The 24,692-nt window shown below is 38.4% G+C and overlaps 1 protein-coding gene across 1 annotated transcript in view; it reads right to left on the bottom strand.

Moving 5' to 3' along the window:
* Positions 1 to 24,692, bottom strand: part of GBE1 (1,4-alpha-glucan branching enzyme 1) — a 316,473-nt gene that overhangs the window by 237,791 nt on the left and 53,990 nt on the right. Inside the window, exon 2 of the mRNA XM_066241074.1 lies at positions 19,624 to 19,793. Within this exon, the coding sequence (XP_066097171.1) occupies positions 19,624 to 19,793 (170 nt within the window). The remainder of the gene's footprint in view (positions 1 to 19,623; positions 19,794 to 24,692) is intronic.

The following is a 24,692-nucleotide window of genomic DNA, read 5'->3' on the forward strand; positions in this document are numbered from 1 at the left end:
AACTGCACAGACATTTCAAATTGGATACCCTGGACAGAGAACTATGGTCTCCACTGAGCAAAGTGGGGAGATCTCCACAACTCTCGGAATGGTTATCCTACTTGAGATTATGTGGAGTCAAGACCTCTAATACCAAGTTGACATTTGACACCAATCAAGGTCCCATGTACATTCCTTCTGTCCTAACTTTGTGCGTATTTTATCTCTAACTCTATTATTAAGGATCTTAAAGAAATGAACAAACTAGAGCCTGACCAGGTGGTGGCACAGTAGATAAAGCGTTGACCTGGGATGCTGAGGACCCATGTTCGAAACCCCAAAGATACCAGCTTGAGTGTGGGATCATCCAGCTTGAGCACAGACTCACCAGCTTGAGTGTAGGGTAGCCACCTTGAGCATGGGATCATAGATATGAGCCTATGGTTGCTGGCTTGAGCCCAAGGTCACTGGCTTGAGCAAGGGGGTCACTGGCTTGGCTGGAACCCCAGTCAAGGCACATATGAAAGGCAATCAGTGAACAACTAAAAAAGAAAGTGACACAATTACAAGATGATGCTTCTCATCTCTCTCCCTTCCTATCTATCTTTCTGTCTGTCTGTCTGTCTCTGTCTCTCTCTTACTCACTAAAAATAAAATGGAAAGAAAGAAATGAATGAGCAAGATCTGAGATGTAGCACTATAGATAACAAGTAGATAAAAAAATAGCAACCAAAAAGTAGTAAGTTAGATATCCCTCCAGCTCTAGTACTGGGGGGACAGGTACAGAGCAGAAAATTAATAGTGTGCATTAAGTAAATATAACACAGCTACTCATTAGTGTATAGTTACATTTAGTATACATTTTTTAAAACCTACAACAGTGATATTGTTTATCGTAAAGTATTACTAAATATTTGCTAATAACTCATTTCTGTTATCATTATTACTTATTCTAACAAAATAAATATTTCCAGACCATTCCATAAGAGTAGCATCATGAATCACAATTTTAAATGATGGAAACTCTGTTCTTCTTTTAAAGTTAAATTATCTATGATTCCCTTTATTGTCCTGCTTTTTTACACTAGACATTGCAATTTTTTTTGTAGAGCGTGATTGAGTCCTACTGAAATAACTCAATGGAATGTCGATCCTAAAGACCTCTCTCTGTTCCTAAGACAGTACACTCAAAAGTCAGGCAGTTCTCCTTCAATACCTACTTCAGTAAATTCACACACACACATTTATATTTACACATATCTTCATCCTTATTTAGAAACAAAAGGTTGTGTGTTGTGTATAGTTGTCTTAAAATAAATAAAGTCATATTAAATATCATTTCTGCAACTTGCTTATCAACTTTCCCTCACCCACCGTACACAATTCATCATCACGTCATGTCATAAAACAAATAAGATCTCTTGAAGCTTCCTTCAAGATTAGCTTTAGATCCACCTTAAGAGGGTAGATTCATGCAATAGACACAATCCAGTGAAACTGTAAAAAATAGATACAGCCAAAGAAGCTTGGATTTGAAAAGTGGGAGCCGAGGTTAAAAACCAATGTGATCCTAATTATATAAAGTTTGATTCTTGAAATACTATAAACATAAAAACAACTTAAATATGTGTTCTCTTTCAAGTCATTGCACATCTTTGAATTCTCCTATCTCACAACTCAAAATTAAAAAATGTAAGCCATATAATCACTCATGTATTCAGGATATTATACAGATATAGTGTTACATACACACATTCAACACTGAGGTCTTACAGTTTACATGTAACAAAACTAGAGTCAGTTTCCATGGCATAAACATAAGTTTCAGATATACAAAATAGGAGTTACATGTAATTCAAGCATATAAAATTGGGATGATGTTGGTAAGCAGAGACTTAATGGAATAAATAGTGTCGAATACCTATAGCTAAACCTTTCAACTTACTAGATATGTGACTTTTAGTAGTTATATAACTTTTTGATTTTTAAATATCCAAGTCTGTAAAATGTAGAAATGACTCTCTGTTAAAGAACACTTCCTAGCACTTCGAAGAAAAGCTACAACTGGAACTCACTTTCCTTTAAAAACATGGTGGCTCCCCACTTCTCCAACTTAGCGGTTACAGCACAGAAGCAAGATGCGCCAAAGGCAACCCTGGCTCTCACCAGGTTAGCAAGTATGTGTTCCAGAGTCTAAGTCTCATTTTGCTCATCTGGAAAATGAGGACAGTATTAGTATTTACCTCATGGGACCACAGGGGAGATTTACTGAAATACTCCATAGCAAACTCTTATCACACAGTTAAAAAATGTTCCAAACAGCCCTGGCTGGGTGGCTCCGTGGCAGAGTGTCAGTCTGGCATGTGGATGTCCTGGGTTCGATTCCCAGCCAGGGCACACAGAAGGGCCCATCTGCTTCTCCAACCCTTTCCCTCTCGCCTCTCTTTCTCTCTTCTCTCCTCCTGCAGCCATAGCTCGATTGGAGCGAGTTGGCCCTGGGCAGAGGGTGGCTCCATAGGCTCTACTTCAGGCACTAAAAAAATGGCTCAGGTTGCAACAGAGCAAGGGCCCCAGATAGTCAGAGCATCACCTCCTGGTGTGGGCTTGCTAATCCCAGTCAGGGTGCATGTGGGAGTCTGTCTCTGCCTCCCCTCCTCTCACTGAATAAAAAACAAACAAAGAAAAAAAAAAGTTCCCGACATTTAGATTATTTATATATATGTGTATATATATATATATATATATATGGCACAATATATATCATTTGATTCCTTGAAAAGCCCCTCCTCTTTCTCATTTTTCTACCGTCATTTCTTCTCTTAAACTTTCACCACCTCTTTCCCATCTGACATCACAAAGTGTGACCTTTCCATGGGTCTGCCTTCAACTCTGCACTAATATTGTTCCAGTGGCTTGGAAATAAAATACTGAAACATTTAATAAAGAGATGAGACCAAAATTCATAAAAAGAAATCTTTTATCCTGGGGAAAGTTACCAATAGACCTCGCCGGGTACACTCTATTCACTCCATAGAGAAATCATGTTAGGCTCTCGGTCTGGGACAATACCACCAACGGTCCTAGCAAGAGAGTCCAGGAGTCCACACCCTCTCAGGGTAACCCGGAAAGGGCAGGTTTTGACAAACTAGACAATGTTTGTCCTCTCCATTTAAATTTGTGAAAATGAGGCAAAAGGTAAAAAATAAGCTTGTGAACAAATATTTATTGTGACTGTGCTCCATGTCAAGCACGGTGCTAGGAGCTGTCACATGCACACTTCCACCTGATATTATCTGCTATATGGCTCTGTAGGGTGTGACTCCCTATCCCTACATGGCTGATGATGATGAAGGTGTGAAACGATACTGAGTTCCAAAGAAGATAATCCATCTGTTTGGAACAACAAACTCCCATTCTCTGTATGCCTAACATGGCCGTGCTAATCCTCGGAGAGTACATGAATCTTGATCTTCATTGAGAAAAGATTAACAACTCTATAATGTTGCAATTACCTTCTGGGTAATGGTGGTATATTTACAGGAGATTTCAGTGTGTGATTAACTCACCGTGCGTTGAGGGGAAAAAAAGGAGAACAAATTGGATCATTTTCTATAGAAGCTTTTCATTCAAAAAGGAAATCAAAGTTATGATAAGTAAACTTTTGACAGGGTTTATTTTCATTTAATATGTACAATTAACGTGAGATACTTTTGTGTTCATCAATATAACCTAGACATTAAAAAAAAAAAGTTTTAATTCCCAAGATGGATAAAGCTATCAAGCATTTATAGTAATATCACTATTCATCTAAATAGGTCTTAGGAGAAAATAAGCCAGTAAAAACTAAAACCCCTCTTCTGACTTAGTAACCCTTTAAATAAAGCACCAGTTGATTGATGGAAGCCACAGGTCTGATCACAGCCTGGAGCAGCAGCTAGTCTCAATCCTATCCCCCATCTCCACCCTCTGGCTTTTCCCAAGCAGGAGAATTGACAAGGCCCCAAACCCAGCCCAAATCTTGCATCTTTTGAGAACAAGGAACCCTCATGTCCTGAAACCAGGGAATGAAGTTCTACGGCTGAGGTATCTGGTCAAGATTACTAGTTGACTACACATCCTTCTATATTAAACGTACATGTTTTAATGTTGTGGGCTAAGAGTACAGAATTAGATAAAACCACAGAATGAGCATGAAGCGCTCGGTTTTCCTCTAATTAACCCAAAACTGATTACGTAGTTTTTGCTCCATAAGACGCACCTGACCATAAGACACACCTAGGGTTTTGAGGAGGAAAATAAGAAAAAAAATATTTTGGACCAAATGGTGTGTTAAGATATTTAACAAAATACTGTATTTTTCACTCCATAAGATGCACAGTCATTTACCCCCCACGTTAGGGGGAAAAGTGCGTCTTATGCAGCAAAAAAAAATACAATATATAATAGCAGAATTTGTAAATATGGCCAGCACATACAGACAAAATATATTCTCATTTGTATTTGCTTTTCTACTTTGAGAAATTAATTTTTCACATGCTTTAACTTTTAGAACAGCACTATCTACTGGACTCTATTGTAAAGGAAAAACAAACCCATCAGGTGATAACACTACAACACCAGGAAGTACAATTTATAATATTAAGGAGCTACAATATATTGATGAGGTGTTAGGAGAGTTAAGAAGGCTGATTCCCCATTTTTGTTCCCAGGTTTTAATTTGACTTGATAAGTTTGCTTACTTTCTCTATGAGGAGAAAAGAAAATCATACTAACCATACTTTGATCCAATATACTAAGGTACAAAATCCTTCCAGGAACTTTCTTTATATGTGCACTGTAATAGTTCAATTAAAATGTACCTTTTTAGGGCTAACATTCATAAAGAATCCCTATTAAAAGCAAGTCCTGAATACAAGTTAAATACAAACTATAAATTTAAGATTTTAAACCAATTTCTAACTTAAAGAAAGGTTAAAGCAATCTCATTTTAATTAAATATATCTATAGCAACTTAATTTCAAATCTTAAGGTTCTGCAACCCAATTTCTCATGATAAGAATATTACTAAAACTCATCTGCATTGAATGACAATCTTCTGTTCCTCTCAGCTCTCCGAATTCATTATCTGTCTCATGGGAATGAATGCTTTGCTATGACTGATGAGGAGTAAGATATATAGGACAAATGATGCACTTTTTCATTAAAAGACTAAAAAGGAAATTCACTTTAGTCTCCTTTCTGCCTAGTTTCATTAAAATCTAAATACAGCTATTCTAAGAGACTTTTTTCTAGCTCAGTTCAGTTTGACAAAAAATGTCTCATGTATCATTTAAATCAATTATAGATTCTCCAGAAATACACCTCAAAAATTTCATTTTAATACTTTAAGTCTAAAAAAACCCACAAATTATCACCAAAATTAATAAACAATCAAAAAATCTTCAAAAAGTACCAAGAAATATTATATTGGGGTTTTTTTGTTTGTTTGTTTTGTTTTTATGTTTGTTTAAAGAGAGAAACAGAGACAGGGACAGATAACACAGGAGAGATAAGAAGCATCAACTTGTAATTGTGGCACTTTAGTTGCTCATTGATTGCTTTCTCCACGTGCCTTGACCAGGGGGCTCCAGCTGACTCAGAGACTCCTTGCTCAAGCCTGTGACCTTAGGCTCAAGCCAGTGACCTTTGGGCTTATTCTTCCCCCCCCCCTCAAGTCTTCCACTTGTGTCTCCCACTAAACCAGGAGTCGGGAACATTTTTTGGCTGAGAGAGCCATGAATGCCACATATTTTAAAATGTAATTCTGTGAGAGCCATACAATGACCCATGTACATTATGCATTATCCAATAAAAATTTGGTGTTGTCCCGGAGGACAGCTGTGATTAGCTCCAGCCACCTGCAACCATGAACATGAGCGGTAGGAAATGAATGGATTGTAATACATGAGAATGTTTTATATTTTTAACATTATTTTTTTTATTAAAGATTTGTCTGCGAGCCAGATGCAGACATCAAAAGAGCCACATCTGGCTCATGAGCCATAGGTTCCCGACTCCTGCACTAAACCAACTCAACAGAAACAGAAGCCAAGGGAGTTTGGGGAACATGATGTAGAGCAGTGTTGAAAGGGGCAGGTAAGCCTTACCAGACAGTGGCGTAGGGGACAGAGCATCAACTTGGGACACTAAGGACCCAGGTTCAAAACCTCAAGGTCTCTGAGACTTGAGAGCAGGCTCATCCAGCTTGAGCCAGGATCACTGGTTTGAGTGTGGGATCATAGACATGACCCCATGGTTGTTGGTTTGAGCCCACGGTCGCTGGCTTGAGTAATGGGTCACCAGCTCCACTGGAGCCCCCCCCCATCAAGGCACATATGAGAAAGCAATCAATGAACAATTAAGGTGCTACAACTATGAGTTGATACTTCTCTTCTCTCTACCTGTCTGTCTGTCCCAGTCTGTCCATTTCTCTCCCTAAAAAAGGGGGGGGGGACAGGTGAAAGGATCTTAGGCAAATAAGCAAATGACCATCACAGCAAAATATCTGAATTTGGCAGAAGATCAATAATTGAGGCAATGAAAGAGAATTAAAGCTCAAATTCACAATAAAACTTGAACACAAATGTTCACAGAGGCATTATCCACAATAGGGAAAAAGTGGCAACAATCCAAATGTCCACCCACTGAAGAATGGATAAACATGTGATATAACTACAGAGTAAACTATTATTAAGTCAGAAAAATTAATGAAGGATAGTTCCCTGCTACAAAATGAATGGATCTTGAAAACATTATAAGTGAAAGGAGCTAGAAACAAAAGGCTACATATCATACGACTCCATTTATACAAAATGTGCAGAATAGAGAAACACGTGGACACAGAAACTAAGACAGTGGTGGCCAAGGAATGGAAGAAGAAGAGAATTGGGACTGACTGCTAACAGGTCTGAGCTTCCCCTCTGTTGGTTATGGATATGTTCTAGATTTAGACAGTGGCTATGGGTGTACAACATAGTAAATATAGACAAAGACAGTGGAGTGTACACTCTGAAATGGCAAGTTTTATGTTATGTAAATTATATCAACTTTTAAAATGTTAAAGTAGCCTGACCAGCGGTGGCTCAGAAGATACAGCGTCAGACTGGGATGCAGAGGACCCAGGTTCGAGACCCAGAGGTCACCAGCTTGAGCAAAAAGCTCACCAGCTGGGACCCAAGGTTGCTGGCTCGAGCAAGGGGTTACTCAGTCTGCTGATGGCCCGTGGTCAAGGCACATATGAGAAAGCAATCAATGAACAACTAAGGTGTCACAATGAAAAACTGATGATTGATGCTTCTCATCTCTCTCCATTCCTGTTTGTCTGTCCCTATCTATCCCTCTCTCTGACTCTCTCTCTGTCTCTGTAAAAACAAACAAAAAAAAGTTAAAGTAAAAAAATAAAGGAAATAATTAAGAAGTGGGAGTAAATAATAAGCCTCCAAGATTTAAGCCAAAGATTCTTTAGTATCCAGAGTTCTTGCGCAGGGACACTGCACATGGAGTCACTCTGCAGGTCAGGGGTACTTGCTGAGACAATGTGGGATCATATTCAGGTTCCTATCTACATAATACATTTGAGCTACACCTGCCACTGATTTTCAAGCAACTAAGATGGCTAAGTCATTTTTTCAAGAACCATCAAAAGAGATGGGTGTCGGGCTGTCAAAATTAAAATTAATACTTTCACAGTATTAACATAAGGAGCTGCCAAGTCACAACAAAGCAAATTTACCTTTCTTTTTTTCTTCCAAAGATCTGTTCAAGCTTTTAAACGTATCTCCGCATTTTTCTAATAAAAGAGTTGGACAGGGTCTGGAAATGTAAAGACTACAAGCTGGTGATAGGGAAGAAAGGGAAGCTGGTGAGGGGGAGAGCTGCAGATTCCAGGCCGGACCATACACCAGACAAAGCTTCCAGACTCATCAATGAACCCCCGCTGACCCGCTTCAAACGCCGTCTGGATAAGACACACTGCTTATGCACCTTTTCAGAATCGACTGCACTTCTGTAACCTCCACGGTACAAAATGATATTCAATTATGTTATCTTGGCATAAGAAAGAAAATATCAACAAATTAAATTGGAGTCGCTTTAAACGTCTATCATAAGTGACAGCTTCTTAGAATAATACAATTTGAACTTAAAATGAATAGTTTAGTTGTGATCAAGAGACAGAGAATGTTGATAGATGTTATAATCAGCCACGCTCGGGGGCAGATGTGACTATTATAAAATAGAACACTTCTCTAAGAAAACACTTAACTTGATAAGAGAATAATATGAATGATGCACCATCTTTGTGTAAGTAAATGGTGAGCTTAATAAAGTCACTTGAATGAATAGAATTATAAAAATGTCCAAAGACAACTGCTGAAGAACCATAAACAAAAAACTTCACAGACATTAGCTACAAGTGAAACACCAGCCAACACAAGATATTATAGTATCCGAACAGCATACATTTTTAACAGGATATTTATGAAAAAGTATCACAAGCCTAGAAAATGATTATTTATGTCACAGAGTTCACAATCTACTTCCTAGCATAAGGTCTCTAACAGCAATCTCGTGAAATCCCAGGAGATCAGAATGTTTCCCTATAAAAATAATCCCATTAGGCATTATAACAAAGCTCTCTGATCCGGCACACTGGGTCCAGAAGTTGGGGCATATATTAAAAATATTGGTTAAAGCACAGAATGATAAAATGAATATAAATAGATATACACAAACAGTAACAGTTTTGTTTTAACTAAAACACAAATCTAGATATTCACTCATCTCCTGATTTCAGATTAAAGCTATGTCTTATGTTTCGTTCCTCTAAGATTCTGTGTCATCTTTCTGTAGGAACCTATACCTACCAAGCACTTATCATCTATAATTTCTATTGAGTTAAAACAGCATTAAAGCTAAAAAGTTGGCACAAAATAATCTGCATGTAAGCTCTTAGATTTATATCATTTTGTTCACTTGTACATACTTCAGTAAAAATAATTTTCCTACTTGCCCATACTTAGATTTCTCCAGTACTTAATAATTTTTTTTTGCTGTCCCACTCATAGTTTATCACTTTATATAATTTATTTTACCAAATTATAATGAAGAGATGGACAGTCACAGGATCGGAGGAGGTGGGACACTAGCTCACTGTAAGCACACAATGTAACAAGCAGAGCAGTTCTGCGTATGTGTATGTGGTGCGTGCTGAGAACTGCGTGCGTGTGCAGTCCCCTGTGGGATGCTGTCAGTCTCCTTTACAGTAAGTCTATAAACCAGAAGTATATTCAGTAAGTTTAGTAAATGCTGGTTAAGTAAAAACCTCCACTGTACATCTAACTCACTGAAAACTAAAAAATTCCATCAATGAAAACAGATAAAGGGGGTGAGAGAATCAACATCAGGTTGAAAAGCTAGAGAAGTCCTGGCAATGTTCTAGAGCAGTGGTCCCCAACCTCTTTTGGGCCACGGACCAGTTTAATGTCAGACAATATTTTCATGGACCGGCCTTTAGGGTGGGACGGATAAATGTATCACGTGACCGGGACAAGCGTCAAGAGTGAGTCTTAGATGGATGTAACAGAGGGAATCTGGTCATTTTTTAAAAATAAAACATCGTTCAGATTTAAATATAAGTAAAATGGAAATAATGTAAGTTATTTATTCTTTCTCTGCGGACTGGTACCAAATGGCCCACGGACCGCTACTGGTCCGTGGCCCAGGGGTTGGGGACCACTGTTCTACAGAACTACTGACTGATTATTTTATGTTGATATACATCCAAAGAGTCCATTTTTCAGCACTGGCGCTGGTTTGGTAACAGTCCCGAAGCCCTCTATCTCTGTCTTGTAGTTTGCTGCTCTCTTGCCAAAATAAACAATATCAAGAATTGCCAACTGCCCCACAAATTGGCTTTCTAGAAACATCACGTTCACTGATAAGCCAAACTGGAGGGAAGTCACAAAAGGAAAATGAGCTCAGATAACCCACATGGTGTTGAAAATATCTACTGACAAAGATTCCTTCAAGTTCCACTTAAACCCCGAGGTCAGTGGAAATCCTTCTCAACAATCTAAGTAGGAAGCACGATACTACCTAACCAACTCCCCTCTGTTCCCACAATGAAAAGACTACCGGATGCCTAGAACGTTAAAAAAAATCTGGAAACTTATTATATATTATATTTATTATATTATATTATATTATGTTTATTATATTTACTATATTTATTATATTTATTATATTTACTATATTTATTATATTTATATTATATTACTATAGATTTGCCACAGGATTGTTTACATTATTATTCCAGTTTTTCATAAGCTTCCATAAATGGGGATTCTGCTTCCATACCCTATTGACTTAAGACTTTGCCAAATTATTTGGTTATCGAAATGGAAGTGCAGGCCCTGGTCGGTTGGCTCAGTGGATAGAGCTTCAGCCAGGCGTGCGGACATCCTGGTTCTATACCACTCAGGACACACATGAGAAGCGACCATCTGCTTCTCTTACCCCCGCCCCTCACTATCCTTTCTCTCTCTCTTCCCTTCCTGCAGCCAGTGGCTCAGCTGGGACAAGAGTAGGCCTCTGGTGCTGAAGATAGCTCTGTTGGTTATGAGCATTGGCCCTGATGTGTGTTGCCCAGTGGATTCCAGTCGGAGAGCCTATGGTAGTCTGTTTCTCTATCTCCTCTCCTCTCACACTCCCCACTTCTCAGCTGAAGCTTTTAGAGCCATAACAAAGCTGTCCTTGCTGTTCCTCTTCATCACCAGATCTGCATGTCACACACACAGGGGCTGCTCCACCTTGATCCTGGAAAGAACCTGACACTGGGGACAGACGCACAGCTGACAATGTAGCCAATGTGAGCAAGAAATCAGCTTTTACTGTACTAAGCTATTAAACTGTTGGCGTTCTCTGTCACCTGCATACCACAGTGAAGGCTGACTAACACAGCCACTACAGATTTTGTTAAAGGAAGAAAATTCAAAAGACGTTGCTGGTCCTGGTCATTTAGCTCAGTCGGTTCAGAGCACTGTCCCCAAAAAAGTTTGCAGGTTTTATCCCTAGTCAGGACACACACACACACAAGAAGCAACCAATGAATGCACAACTGAGTGGAACAACAAATCAATGCTTCTCTTCCTCCTCCCCTCTCTCTCCTTCCCTCTCTCTATCAGAGAAAAGCCCTGTAGTTTGGCTGTTTGGAGCATCCTCTCAGATTGCAGAGGCTGCTGGGTTCAATTCCCCGATCTGGGCACATATAGTAGCAGCTCGAAGTTCCTGTCTCTCCCTCTCCCTGCTTTTCATCAAATAAAAATAAAAAGGTTGCTATCAAAACTATACTCTTCAAACCACAAAGGACTTCTAAACCAATTAATATTTATCACTAATTTTCAGATCATTGTTTCTCAAACTAGCCATGATAATGGACCACTTAACTATTTTTTATGTTCCCATCAATTATAAACCAAAACTCATATAAAATATAATAAAATTATTTTAAAATTCAAAATAAAATACCACTTTCAAATTTTAAGCCCTGAACTTTGTATAATCATTCAACTGAAATAAAACTACTCTGTCAAAATCTCAGTAAAGTTCGGCCCTGGCCGGTTGGCTCAGTGGTAGAGTGTTAGCCTGGCGTGCAGAAATCCTGAGTTCGATTCCCGGCCAGGGCACACAAGAGAAGCGCCCATCTGCTTCTCCACCCCTCCCCCTCTCCTTCCTCTCTGTCTCTCTCTTCCCCTCCCGCAGCCAAGGCTCCATTGGAGCAAAGATGGCCCGGGCGCTGGGGATGGCCCCTTGGCCCCTGCCCCAGGCACTAGAGTGGCTCTGGTTGCAACAGAACGACGCCCCCTGGCGGGCAGAGCGTCGCCCCCTGGTGGGCATGCCGGGTGGATCCTGGTCGGGCGCATGTGGGAGTCTGTCTGTCTCTCCCCGTTTCCAGCTTCAGAAAAATACACACAAAAAAATCTCAGTAAAGTTCTTAAATGCGGACTCCCAACTTCTGACAACGTATCATTGCAGAACAATTACAGGGCACCGAACCACATGGTCTACAGAGCCCAGCCTGAGTAGCACTGCTTCAGAGCATGTAGAATTAAGAAAAATCAAGTCCTTAAGGACGAAAACTTCTTGACAGTTGTATAACAAGAGATTAAATTATAGACAAATGTCATCAGAAGAAAGGTAAAATTCTCCTGAGCATTGCTTCCCAGTGTACAAAACTTTCTGTGGTTATTTTTTTTCAATTAGGCGTAAAAATCAGGGCATTCCTACCCCTTCCCTCGTTTTGAGTCTATCAACGATAGACATTTAGGTTATTTTGAAATGTGCCTAGCTCCTAGACTTGATCATTTTAAATGAAATGTTTTCAGTTATAGCAAAATAGGAACCCAATTATTTTATATTGACATAAGTAGTTTACTGCCTTCCCCTCTACTCATTATCATCCAGCTCCTGGGAAGCAGCTAGTTTTCAGCAATTATTTAGAAACCTGCAATAAACATGACTTAGTTCTGAAACTCCAAGTATATTTTAAATCACATTTAATTTTCTAAAGAATAGGTCTTTTCTGTACGGCAGAGGATTCAAAGTTTTAAAAATTCATCTTGAACCTTTAATAAACTTTGACTTGCCCAGAAATACTTTTTTGCGTGGCATGACTCCAAACTCGATGATTGTCAACATATATACACTGTCTTTCTGAGTTTTACAGCAGCTGGTAGCTGCTTTAAAAATTAGCTTTTATTTTCTTTTTAATGACTAAACAGAAAAGAGATGATTGTTTCATATCCTCTCAAATGAAGAAAAGAATATATGCAATATACTTAAAGTAATGTTACTTTCTAGGTATTTTTGCTTTGTTTTGTTTTTTGAGAAAAAGCGAGAGAGGGTGAGAGAGAAAAAACATCAACTTTTTGTTCCACTTATTTATGCATTCACTGGTTGCATATGCCCTGACCAGGAATCGAACCTGCAACCTTGGCATATCAGGACACTGCTCTAACCAACTGAGCTTCCTGGCCAGGGCCCAAGCTTTAACAATGTGTATGATAAAAGCCATAGCCACATCAGTTTGGGCTTTCCAAAGACAAAATCATTTGCCTTTTGCAAAGCTCAACTGTCTTTTAAAACTAAAAGTAATTTTTTAAACAAGAAATAAAAAGACTTTTACAACTCTGAGTATTCTTTTCAATTTTGTCAATTAATATCTCTATAGTATTCATTCATAATTTGTTAGCATCTACATCCAGTTTAGGCAAGTAAAGTCACATTTTCCCCCACTGAGCCAGATGAAGAATCATGTTTAGAGAGCTCAACTATGGTTTCAAATTCTAAAGCCCTTTCTTTTTTTTTTTTAACATACTAATTCATGAAATTTCATTCTTGAAAACCAGATATATTTTACTATTCTAGGTAGCTGTACCTAAAATATCTTCAGGTCAGTAGGCCAAAAAAAAAAAAAAAACCACTTGAACAAATTAAATTTTAGACATTCCTTAATTTTAGTTTCTTCTGAAAAAGTATGAATAATAAATGCTAATCATTTAGATAAAAACTAAAGTAATAAAATTTCCTTTTTCAGATAAATAATAGTCAATTTATATATTGGCAGAGGGCAGGTTTGATTAAAAGACATGTTTTACATTATTTGGGGGGTCGAGTAAGAAGTACGTACAAAAGCGATGTTTTGAACTACATACGTATTTTTTGCTCCATAAGACATACTTTTTTCCAAAAAAATGGAGAAGAAAATGCCCATGCGTGTTATGGAGCAAAAAATACAATATTTTATTAAATATTTTAACACACCATTTGGTTCAGAATACTTTTTTTCTTATTTTCCTCCTTAAAACCATAGGTATGTCTTATGGTCAGGTGCATCTTATGGAGCGAAAAATACAGTACATTCTGCCAAGATAAAGTATAAGTAAAATCAGGTTACTTTTTTAAAACTCTGCCAAGAGGTGAAGAAGCAACATTTCTTTGAGGTGATATTTCAAGTATATATACAGATGTTAAGCTTACTGTTACATTAGATGACAAAGTAAGAAAGAGAATTCTTAAAAATGATCAGTGTTATATATACGAATTTTATAGAATCTTTTAAGTTTCTTGTTAAGTTTCCAGCTGATAAATGAGGTTATACAAATACAGTTAAACAATTTTTAAAACATTTTATCTCATCAGCAAAACCATTAAGAAAAACATCTTAATCTTCATTTGCATTTTTTAATAAAAATATACTGTAATTTATAAGCCAATTAACATGCATTTTCTTTTCCTTTGGTTTAGCACAAATGTATACATTATAACACTTACTGATGAAATTACCTAATACATTGTTTTTCTTTTTTATTGAATTTGTTGAGGTAACACCAGTTAACAAAATTATACCGGTTTCAGTTGTACCTAACACATTTTTGATCAGAAAAAAATTTCAGGTAAAAAAAAAAAAAAAAAAGACTTTCTTTTTATTCAACTCTTCTTTAAAAAAAAAAAAGATTTTAGTAAACAAGGGAGAAACAAACTTCAGAATCCCTTAATTGTGGTTAAAAAAAATCATAGTTCAGTTACATAAAGGTATATTTTCAGCTATGTTGTCCTTATAATCAAAGTTCTATACACATGGTCAACTAATTAATATTCAGCTATATATTCTTTCAAAAGAATATTCTCTTAAATGCAGTATTAACCCAAAATATTGGTTCTACTCTGAATTTCAAGCTTTTATTCCAAAATGTCCAAGTTTTTAATGAGAAAAATGGAGAGCTTTTGTGTAAAGAGACCCCGAGATTGTGCAACTTGGGGCAGAAAATAAAACATCTTTCATCTAGATTACAAAATAAAATAGACATGTAACTTTGCCCAGCATACCACCTGTTTTTAACTATTCTCTATTATAATTTCATTTATCTTAGCCTTTTCAAACTGTCCAGTAACAATACCGGACCACTGATTAAACCATGGTTGATTGAAAATAACTGACTGAATGCTATCTCAAGGACAAGGAGGGATTTTAAATTAAGACACCTTCACAACAGGTAGAGTTTTTAAAAATCAAGTTAAATTGAAAAAAAGAAAAGTAAACAGAGGATATTTTTATGTTAAAATAGGGACTAGGTCATTTTTCGCTTTCTCTTTACAAAAGATCTTTTAAATCATTATTCCTTTACTATTTAACAATTAAATCCTAAATACAATTTTTAAGTGCAATTCTCCAGTATCACATACGGCCCAACAAAACTGTAATGCAAAACTTTTAATAAATACTAGTTGTTATAATAACAAATCTAGTTTTCATATATTTCTCGTATATTTTATCTCTAAAACAAACACCCCTTTATATTTATCTTCAAATCCAAAAAAAAAAAAAAAAAAGATTTTAGTAAACAAGGGAGAAACAAACTTCAGAATCCCTTAATTGTGGTTAAAAAAAAATCATAGTTAGTTCAGTTACATAAAGGTATATTTTCAGCTATGTTGTCCTTATAATCAAAGTTCTATACACATGGTCAAACAAAAGGGGTTTTTGTGGATTTGAAGATAAATATAAAGGGGCGAGTCCCTAAAGCAAGTACCAAATTTGACCTGAGGTTCTTCCAGTAGTTTGGCTATCTTTCTATAAAAATTTACCTTGAACATTCTCAATCACTATCTCCCAATCTTATAAATAACCATAAAAATAATAAAATAGAATGTCAAAATGTGCCTTGACACATGATGATGTCTAAATTGTCTATTAACAAAAAACTAGTAATCAAGGCAGTTGCATAGAGAAGATGGAGAAATAACAATGTTTATGCATAAAGAAAAACAATAATCATTTCTATTTTAATAATAGTTTAAGTAAAAGTCTCCTATTCTCAAAATGTATTTCATAATTATCACAGGCCAAGCTAAAATGAGTCAGCAGATCATATGATCTTTCTCAAACCACTCTGAACTTTTCAATAACCCTCAGGAAACACAGGGAGCTGAAATCATCTAATTTTGGAGATTTCATGAAGTATTTTAAGTCCTTAGCCCCGTGCTTTCCAACAAGGGAGCCGCTAGACAGTGGTGGCGAGTGAGCACTTGAAATGAGATCAACAGAACTAAGAAAACAAACTTTTAATTTTATTTCATTAGGTTATTACATTTAAATTTTAAAAATATTGTTCAACTTAGTGACTAAAATTTTTAACTGTTTGCCAAAACTTAAAGTGAAAATCATATTAAATGTAAATATAGATCAAGAATTTCCAATGAAAAAAATGCCAGATTTATAAGATATGATACAAAAGAATAAAAATATTGCTAACAAATTTTATATTGACTGTATGTTAAAATATTTTGATAGACTGGGTCAAATAAAATGTACCATAATTAAAATCCATTCAACTATTCTTTCACTTTTTTAACATAGCTACTAAAATTTTTGACTTACGTAACAGGCTTACATTATATTTCAATTGGACTTTGTTACCTTGGACCAGGGGTCGGAAAACTTCTTGGCTGAGAGAGCCATGAACGCCACATATTTTAAAATGTAATTCTGTGAGAGCCATACAACGACCCATGTACATTACGCATTATCCAATAAAGATTTGGTGTTGTCCCAGAGGACAGCTATGATTGGCTCCAGCCACCCGCAACCATGAACATGAGTGGTAGGAAATGAATGGATTGAAATACATGAGAATGTTTTGTATTTTTAATGTTATTATTTTTTTTTATTAAAGATTTGTCTGCGAGTCAGATGTGGCCATCAAAAGAGCCACATCTGGCTCACGAGCCCTAGATTCCCGACCCCTGCCTTGGACAGTACATATAAAATGAAATAAACTTTTGTAAAGTCAGATTCTGTAGGGTATAATTTACATGCAGTTAAACTCACTCTATTACACATACAGTTCTATGAATAATTACAGATGTATACAGTCACATTACCACTACCACAATCAAGACATAATACATTTGCATCACCCCAGATATTCCCTTATGCTCTGCTGTAATCAATTCACACCTTCTGCCTGCAAACCGTGACAACCCTATTTTCCGTCCCTAGAGTGTTGCTGTTTTCAGAATATCATATAAATAGGATAATACAGCATGTAGACTTTTGAATCCAGTAAAATTAAATTTTAAATATTACATCACTCTATGGTACTAATGGATTTTTACCATTCTATTATTTCCTTTCCTTATATGAACATTTTGCCAAGGCCTATTTTTCCAGTTATTCTACTTTCAAAACTGAGTTTTCTTCCTTGTCACTATGGTAGTATTATATGTATGTATAGTTATACTTCTAGAATAAAAGTGAGCAGACTGCATTGTAGTTATTAATATACAGGTCCTTTCCTCCCACTGGATTGTATGGCAGAATCCTAACCTCTAGAACTAGTGTGCTTTCCGCAGGGTTGTCTAGTGATATTAACAGTGCAGATATTGTTACCTTAGAAAGTCAGGGAGCGCCTGACCAGGCAGTGGCGCAACAGATAGAGCGTCGGATTGGGATGCAGAGGACCCAGGTTCAAGACCTCAAGGTCACCAGCTTGAGCGCAAGGTCGCTGGCTCGAGCAAGGGGTTACTTAGTCTGCTGTAGCCCCCCGGTCAAGGCACATATGAGAAACCATGAACAACTAAGGAACCATAACAAAGAATTGATGTTTCTCATCTCTCTCCATTCCTGTCTGTCCCTATCTGTCCCTCTGTCTGGGAAGGAAGGAAGGGAGGGAGGGAGGGAGGGAAAGGAGGGAGAGAGGGAGGAAAGGAAGGAGGGAGGGAGGGAGGGAGGGAAAGGAGGGAGAGAGGGAAAGGAGGGAGAGAGGGAGGAAAGGAAGGAGGGAGGAAGGGAGAAAGGGAGGGAGGGAGGGAGGGCAAGGAGGGAGGGAGGGGAGGAGGGAAGGAGGGAGGAAGGGAGGAAAGGAAGGAGGGCAAGGAGGGAGGGGGGGAAGGAGGGCTGGAGAGTCTCCCCATTGGTCAAAATTGGAGGTCTAACCCTGGGCGCCAAGAGCTATGAAGATGAATGAACAGCGCCCAAGGCACCAAAAGATAGACAGATGAATGGACAGGGCCCCAGCAGCAAGATAACTGGAGAGGAACAAGGCCCCGCCCCCTCTCCCTATGGGACCAGGCTGGAGCAGGAAGGGGCGGTGCTCTTCCCAGAGAGCGGCCCACCAGCCCCCTTCCTTTGCCACCAGCACCTGCCTCCCGAGACTGGCTCCTGTGGTGGCAGGCAGCCTCCCCTGGACTTCCACTGTCAGTCACAGTCATAAAACTGGGGAGTGTTCCCTTTCTGTGGTGGCAGGCAGCCTCCCCTGGACTTCCACTGTCAGTCACAGTCATAAAACTGGGGAGTGTTCCCTTTCTGTTATAGAACAGGAGAAGGAAAAATAAATTAAGTGATGAAGTTTACCTTCTAGATTAGAATCTACTTTAACTGAGGTCTCATAAAAAGATATTAGACTATACAGGACCCAATGTCAGCTAACCAAATGAAAACCAGTGGGGATTTAACTTACATCAATTTGTGTGTGTGTGTGTGTGTGTGTGTGTGTGTGTGTGTGTGTATTTTTCTGAAGTGAGAAGTAGGGAGGCAGAGAGACAGACTCCTGCATGCACCAGATCGAAATTCTCCCGGCAAGCCCAGTAAGGGGCGATTTTCTGCCCATTTGGGACATTACTCTCTTACAACCAATGCCATTCTAGTGCTTGAGGCAGAGTCTATGGAGCCATCCTCAGCGCCCAAGCCAACTTTGTTCCAATGGAGCCTTGGCTGCGGGAGGGGAAGAGAGAGAAAGACAGAAGGGAGAGGGGAAAGGGTGGAGAAGCAGATGGGCACTTCTCCTGTGTGCCCTGACTGGGAATCAAACCCAGAAATTCCACCTGCCAGGGCCAATTTTTTTTTTTAATTAAGTGAGAGGAAGAGGGAGGCAGAGAGACAGACTCCAGCATGCGCCCTGACCGGGATTCACCCGGCAACCCCACTAGCGGGCAATGCTCAGCCCATCTGGGGCATTGCTCCATTGCTCAGCAACCAAGCTCTTCTTAGCTCCTGAGGTGGAGGCCATGGAGCTATCCTCAGCGCCAAGGGCCAACTTGCTCTAATTGAGCCATGGCTGCAGGAAGAGAGAGAGAGAGAGAGAGAGAGAGAGAGAGAGAGAGAGAGAGAAAGATGGGGAGGGGTAGAGAAGCAGATGGGCACTTCTCCTGTGTGCAGATGGGACATCCACATGCCAGGTTGATACTGCACCACTGAGCCAACTGGCCAGGTCCTTACGTCAACTTTCAACCTGATTGCCACTGGTTTTTTCAGAGCTTGCTAACATAGTTGAGTAAATTTGGCATAGTCTGCATGACACTATTTTTCTCATTAACTCTTTTTTCTTGTACATGATTTTATAGAACAAGTTTTTAGGGAACACATATATTGCATGATAACAGAAACACCTGTACCACATGAAAGTAAAGACAATATATTCTATGGCTCTATCTGAAAAGTGGAATTTTTATAATCATTTATATCATCAAATATATGAAACAAGAAGTCTATGTTTCAAATGGATTAATAAATATTAATACCGACTTTAATACTTTCAAAATACTTACTGAAGTCTCCAGTAAGAAAAACTCCTTCTGCTCCCGGAGCCCATTCTTTGCAGTACAAACCGCCGTCAGCACATCTGTGGACTCCAAATGACTCATAGCCTCTGGAAAACTTATCAATCCCACCTTCATTCTCTCCGATGTTGTTCAAAATCTCGTTAAACCGCTTATACCTTTGAAAAGTGCAAAAGCAGGAAGTTACAAAATTAAATTCTCCTCCAGGAAAGCCATTGTAATTAAGTAAGTGCTTTACTCTTATTCAGAAAAAAATAAAAGATAAAAGAAAAAAGGAATCATTAAAGAGGACTAATGTGAATAATTTCATTTATTAGTAAAGGTTACTTGGTAAGTAAAATGATTCTTATTTCAGGTATTAACTAATTACAATAATTTTTTTTCTTTTTTTTACAATTTCAAGCACTTTGGTATAAGACAGGAAAAATAGTGGTTATTTTATTCCATGAAATTTTAAGATCAGCATTATAGCAACTACCAAATCAAGACAGTTTAATGAAGGAGCATCCTATATCCTTTGCCTCTAATCTCTAATAAAATGAAAAAGAAAAATAGTCAAAAGAGCAAGAAAAATAGAATTACCCTACAACAGGTTTTGGTAGTTTTTCTGTTAAGGTGTTGATAGTAAATATTTTAGGCTTTCTCAGCCATATGGTGGTATCTGTTAGAAGTCTGCACCCATCTGCTTCTCCACCCCTCCCCCTCCCACCTCTCTCTCTTTCTCATTCTCTCTCTCTCTCTCTCTCTCTCTTTCTTCTCCTCCCCTCCTACAGCTATGGCTTGATTAGAGCAAGTTGGCCCAGGGCGCTAAAGGTGGTCCATGGCCTCTGCCTCAGGTGCTAAAATGTGGTTCTGGTTAAAAAGGAGCAAGGACCCCAGTTGGGCAGAGCACTGCCCCCTAGTGGACTTGCCAGGTATATCCTGGTCAGGACGCATGTGGAAGTCTGTCTCTGCCTCTCACCTCTCACTAAAACTATATTTTTTTTATTTAAAAAAAAAAAGTCCTTGTATTTTTTTATTTTTAATTAATGTATTGTGGTAACATTGCTTAATAAAATTATACAGATCTAGATGTACAAATCTATAATATATAATCTGTATATTGTATTGTGTCTGATTTTTCCTGTTTTACAAATTGTCTTTTTTTGTGTATGTATGTGACAGAGACAGAGAGAAACAGAGAGAGAGACAGATAGGAACAGACAGACCAGAAGGGAGAAAGATGAGAAGATCAATTCTTTGTTGCGGTACCTTAGTTGTTCATTGATTGCTTTCTCATATGTGCCTTGGGGGGGGGGGGGACTACAGCAGACAGAGTAACCCCTTGCTCAAGCCAGCAACCTTGGGTTCAAGCTGGTGAGCCTTGCTCAAAACAGAGGAGCCCACAATCAAGCTGATGACCTCGGGATTTCGAACCTGAGTCCTCCACATACCAGCCCGACACTCTACCTACTGCGCCACCGCCTGGTCAGGCTACAAATTAAGTCTTTACAGGGCCAGAGATATGGCTCCAGGCCCACCAAATCCTTTTACCTTCCACAAGCCTCCCTTGTCATCTCATTTGTATAATCAAACAACGTTCTTTGACTTGTTGTTTGCTTCTCTGATGTTCTTGTTTAATAAAACAAATGCTTCTTTTTTTATCGATTCATGTTCATTTTGAAATATCCCAATTTTTGTAAGCAGTATACAGTCCTATATAACATCTAAATAATCCTATATAATATCCTATAGGAATTATACTGGGTATATGAAACTGTGTTTGTAAAATTTTGGCGCAGTGGATAGGTACATCGGACTGGGATGCAGAGGACCTAGGTTCGAGACCCCGAGGTCGCCAGCTTGAGCATGGGCTCATCTGGTTTGAGCAAAGCTCACCAGCTTGGACCCAAGGTTGCTGGCTCGAGCAAGGGTTACTCGGTCTGCTGTAGCCCCAAGGCGCATATGAGAAATCAATCAATGAACAACAAAGGTGTCACAACGATAAACTGATGATTGATGCTTCTCATCTTTCTCCGTTCCTGTCTGTCTGTCCCTATCTGTCCCTCTCTCTGACTCTCTCTCTGTCTCTGTAAAAAAAAGGAGGGGGGCTCAAAGGTTAAAATTTTAGCTTGAATAATAGTGGTTTTAGTTATAATCAATAGTCTTAATGATTAATACAAGTAAAAGCTTTGTGCCAGGCACTGGGAAACCTGAACAAGCCTACAGGACTGTTGGGCAAACAGGTGTGTTAAGCTTGCTCACCTGCACTTCGCCTGCTTGGTGCATGAGCACTGGACGGGGCCTCATGTGTATCGTCTATGTAAGGCTGCAGGGTCTTGCCCTCAGGGCAGCAGGTTGTAGATTGTGGATTGCCTGCTGCCATTGGGAGGGGCCACTTATTGCTATTGTTTTTCAGAGAAGGGGTCTCCCCCTACCCCTGCCTGTTTTGCTAGTGAGTCCTGAGTGAGAGAAAGACGCAGGTTTCCTTGCCTGCTTGCTCATGCGCAGTTGCGAGGTTCTAACATGGAATGGCCCACCATCCTCCGGCTCCACAGCTCCCGTACCATCTGCCCAAATTCAACGCGCATCTGCACGGCCACGGCCGCCAGCCGAGGAGACCGGCAAGCAGTCCACCAACGTGGCCCAGGGGTCTGCAAGCAAAGCCTTTGTACTCGAAGGACTGAGTGCTGACTAGGATCCAATTAATTGTGACTAAAAGAATTTTGAGCGTATATACAATAGAAATTAAATACTTAATAAAAGAGCATTTAGTATCAGTAATGAAACGATGGCTTCTCTAATTAAATACTGAAGCCTGTAAGTTAATTGTAAATAAACAGATCTCTAAAACTCAAAATAACTTCAAGAGATCAAAGGTATAAAACATTAAAAATACATAAAACCAAGAGGTGCCCCCAAAATCAAAATGTCTAGTAAATATTTGAAAAGATGTTCAAATCCATAGACAAGAAGCGCAAACTTAAACTTCCAATTTCTACTTCCCACCTAAAAGACCAATAGACATATGACCGTCTCTGTGGATACAGCGCACTGCTGGGGAGAAGACATTCTCAAACACTCTTTAGTGAAATATAAATTGCAGAGTAATTCTGTAACAGCTATGAAAATTTCAAAACCATACTCTTCACGAAGTAATTCATTTTTACAAATTTACCCTTTGGTTATATTTCCTAAGCAAGCAAAGACATCTATGTATAGAACGACGATCATTATGGCATCATTTATAATACCAAAACAGGGAAAATAGTCTACCCGCTCACAGTAGGAGACTGGTTGAGCTCTGGAATACCCAAACAACAAATGACACAAAAGCCACTAAGAAGAAAGTAGACATGTGTTGACAGGGAAAGATGATTAACATAAACTAAGGAGTTGCAGAGCAGTTTTCCACAAAGCATATATTTGTGTAAAGAAAATATAGAGATAATTATAGTTCCCATGTCATTCCGTTTTCACAGGGCCTCATGCTGGGCACCTGGAAATTTCCATGGCCTGGACAGGCAGGGACCTTAAGCCCCCTTAGCCTAACCACGCCCACCACATTTGCATGATGAGCTTGCTGTATACTCAGGGAAAAATAAGACACAGCATCCCATCAACAGAGTGCAGAGGTTTATGGGAGTGGTAGGTGGAAGTGCAGCACTTCAAGCACTTCATATATGACCCCTTTTTGTACATATATGTAACAAATTCATACAAACACAGACACATGCATGCACATCTATGGTTTTAAAAATTCAAATTATATTCAATTCATTATTTATTCAAATTAACCTTTAATGAAATGATAGCCTCCCAGACTCACTGACAGTCCGTATTCAATAAGACACAAACCTAAGTCCCCACAAGAGCCAGGCAGGTAACACAAAGAGGAGGAGCTGTCCCCACATAAGAAACACAAAAGTAAGGGTCTGATAATAGAAACACATGATCAGTGGGACTGGCCTTCGAGTACAGAAAACAATGCAGAAAGGAACTCTGGAGAGAGGGAGAGAAACACCCCATGGAAAAGTAACGGCCTCTACGCCACATTGTTGCCAAGCACCAGGGCCAAATCAGATAATAAATCAAGAACCAAAAGTCTTTCAGACTTTTCCATGAGCGTTCCCTAATTAAACATTGGCTACTGTTTCAAAATACTTGATCTGCAGATAAAATGAAATATTGTAGGCAAACTTTCTCATACTCTCTGAAGTCCTATTAGAAAAATAAAAAATAAAAAAATTCTTTTCCTTCCTACATATGAAAGTAGCTATATGAACACTCTAATCTGTATAGAACCAGATAAGTACTAAGTTTAAAAATGAGCTAACAGGAACAATCAAAATTTATTTGGACTTAGGGTAAAAAAAAAATACATATACACATATATATCATCATAATACAAGGCAAATTACTGATATAAACTTTGGAAGGGTGAATAAAGGTGGTAAAAATTTTATTGTTAATGTGGGTTTAAGATCTTAAAAACACATTTTTTTAGATTTATTTAAGGTTTATATTTTTTAAATACTCATTTTAGAACAGTTTCATAAGATGTGTACAAATATCCCATTTACAATTCAACAGGAACAGGATTATGGCATTATATTACTTTAACTAAATATCTTCATTCCCTCAAGGTCAGCCCTGTAGCTTCTGATCCAGAAATACATATCCACTTTGAAATCACTGTGGCTCAAAAAAAGAAAATGCCTGAGGATACAGCCAGCTCATCGTGCCTGTGCCCTCTGCTACTACAGTCGTCTCTTTTCATATTTTGCTAAAAATTTATAGGATATTTAAAAACTAGGTCAAATTCTTGGTAACCAAGAACATAAAATGAAGTTGGTATAGCAACTAGCATTTTGTACAGATATAAAATGTTATAAATATTATCAAATTTGATCTCTATATTGATGTTTTTAATCCTCTTTTTATAAAGAAAAAAATAGAGGCACAGATACATATGTAAGTTTCCCAAGGTCAACAATGTAACAAGCAATAAAGATTTAGCACCATTCTTCATAAAACATATACGTTCCTAAGTCAAAAGACAAGATCTCAAATTAAGT

The sequence above is a fragment of the Saccopteryx bilineata genome, chromosome 8, assembly GCF_036850765.1.
Source record: "Saccopteryx bilineata isolate mSacBil1 chromosome 8, mSacBil1_pri_phased_curated, whole genome shotgun sequence".
In the NCBI taxonomy this organism is placed as follows: Eukaryota; Metazoa; Chordata; class Mammalia; order Chiroptera; family Emballonuridae; genus Saccopteryx; species Saccopteryx bilineata.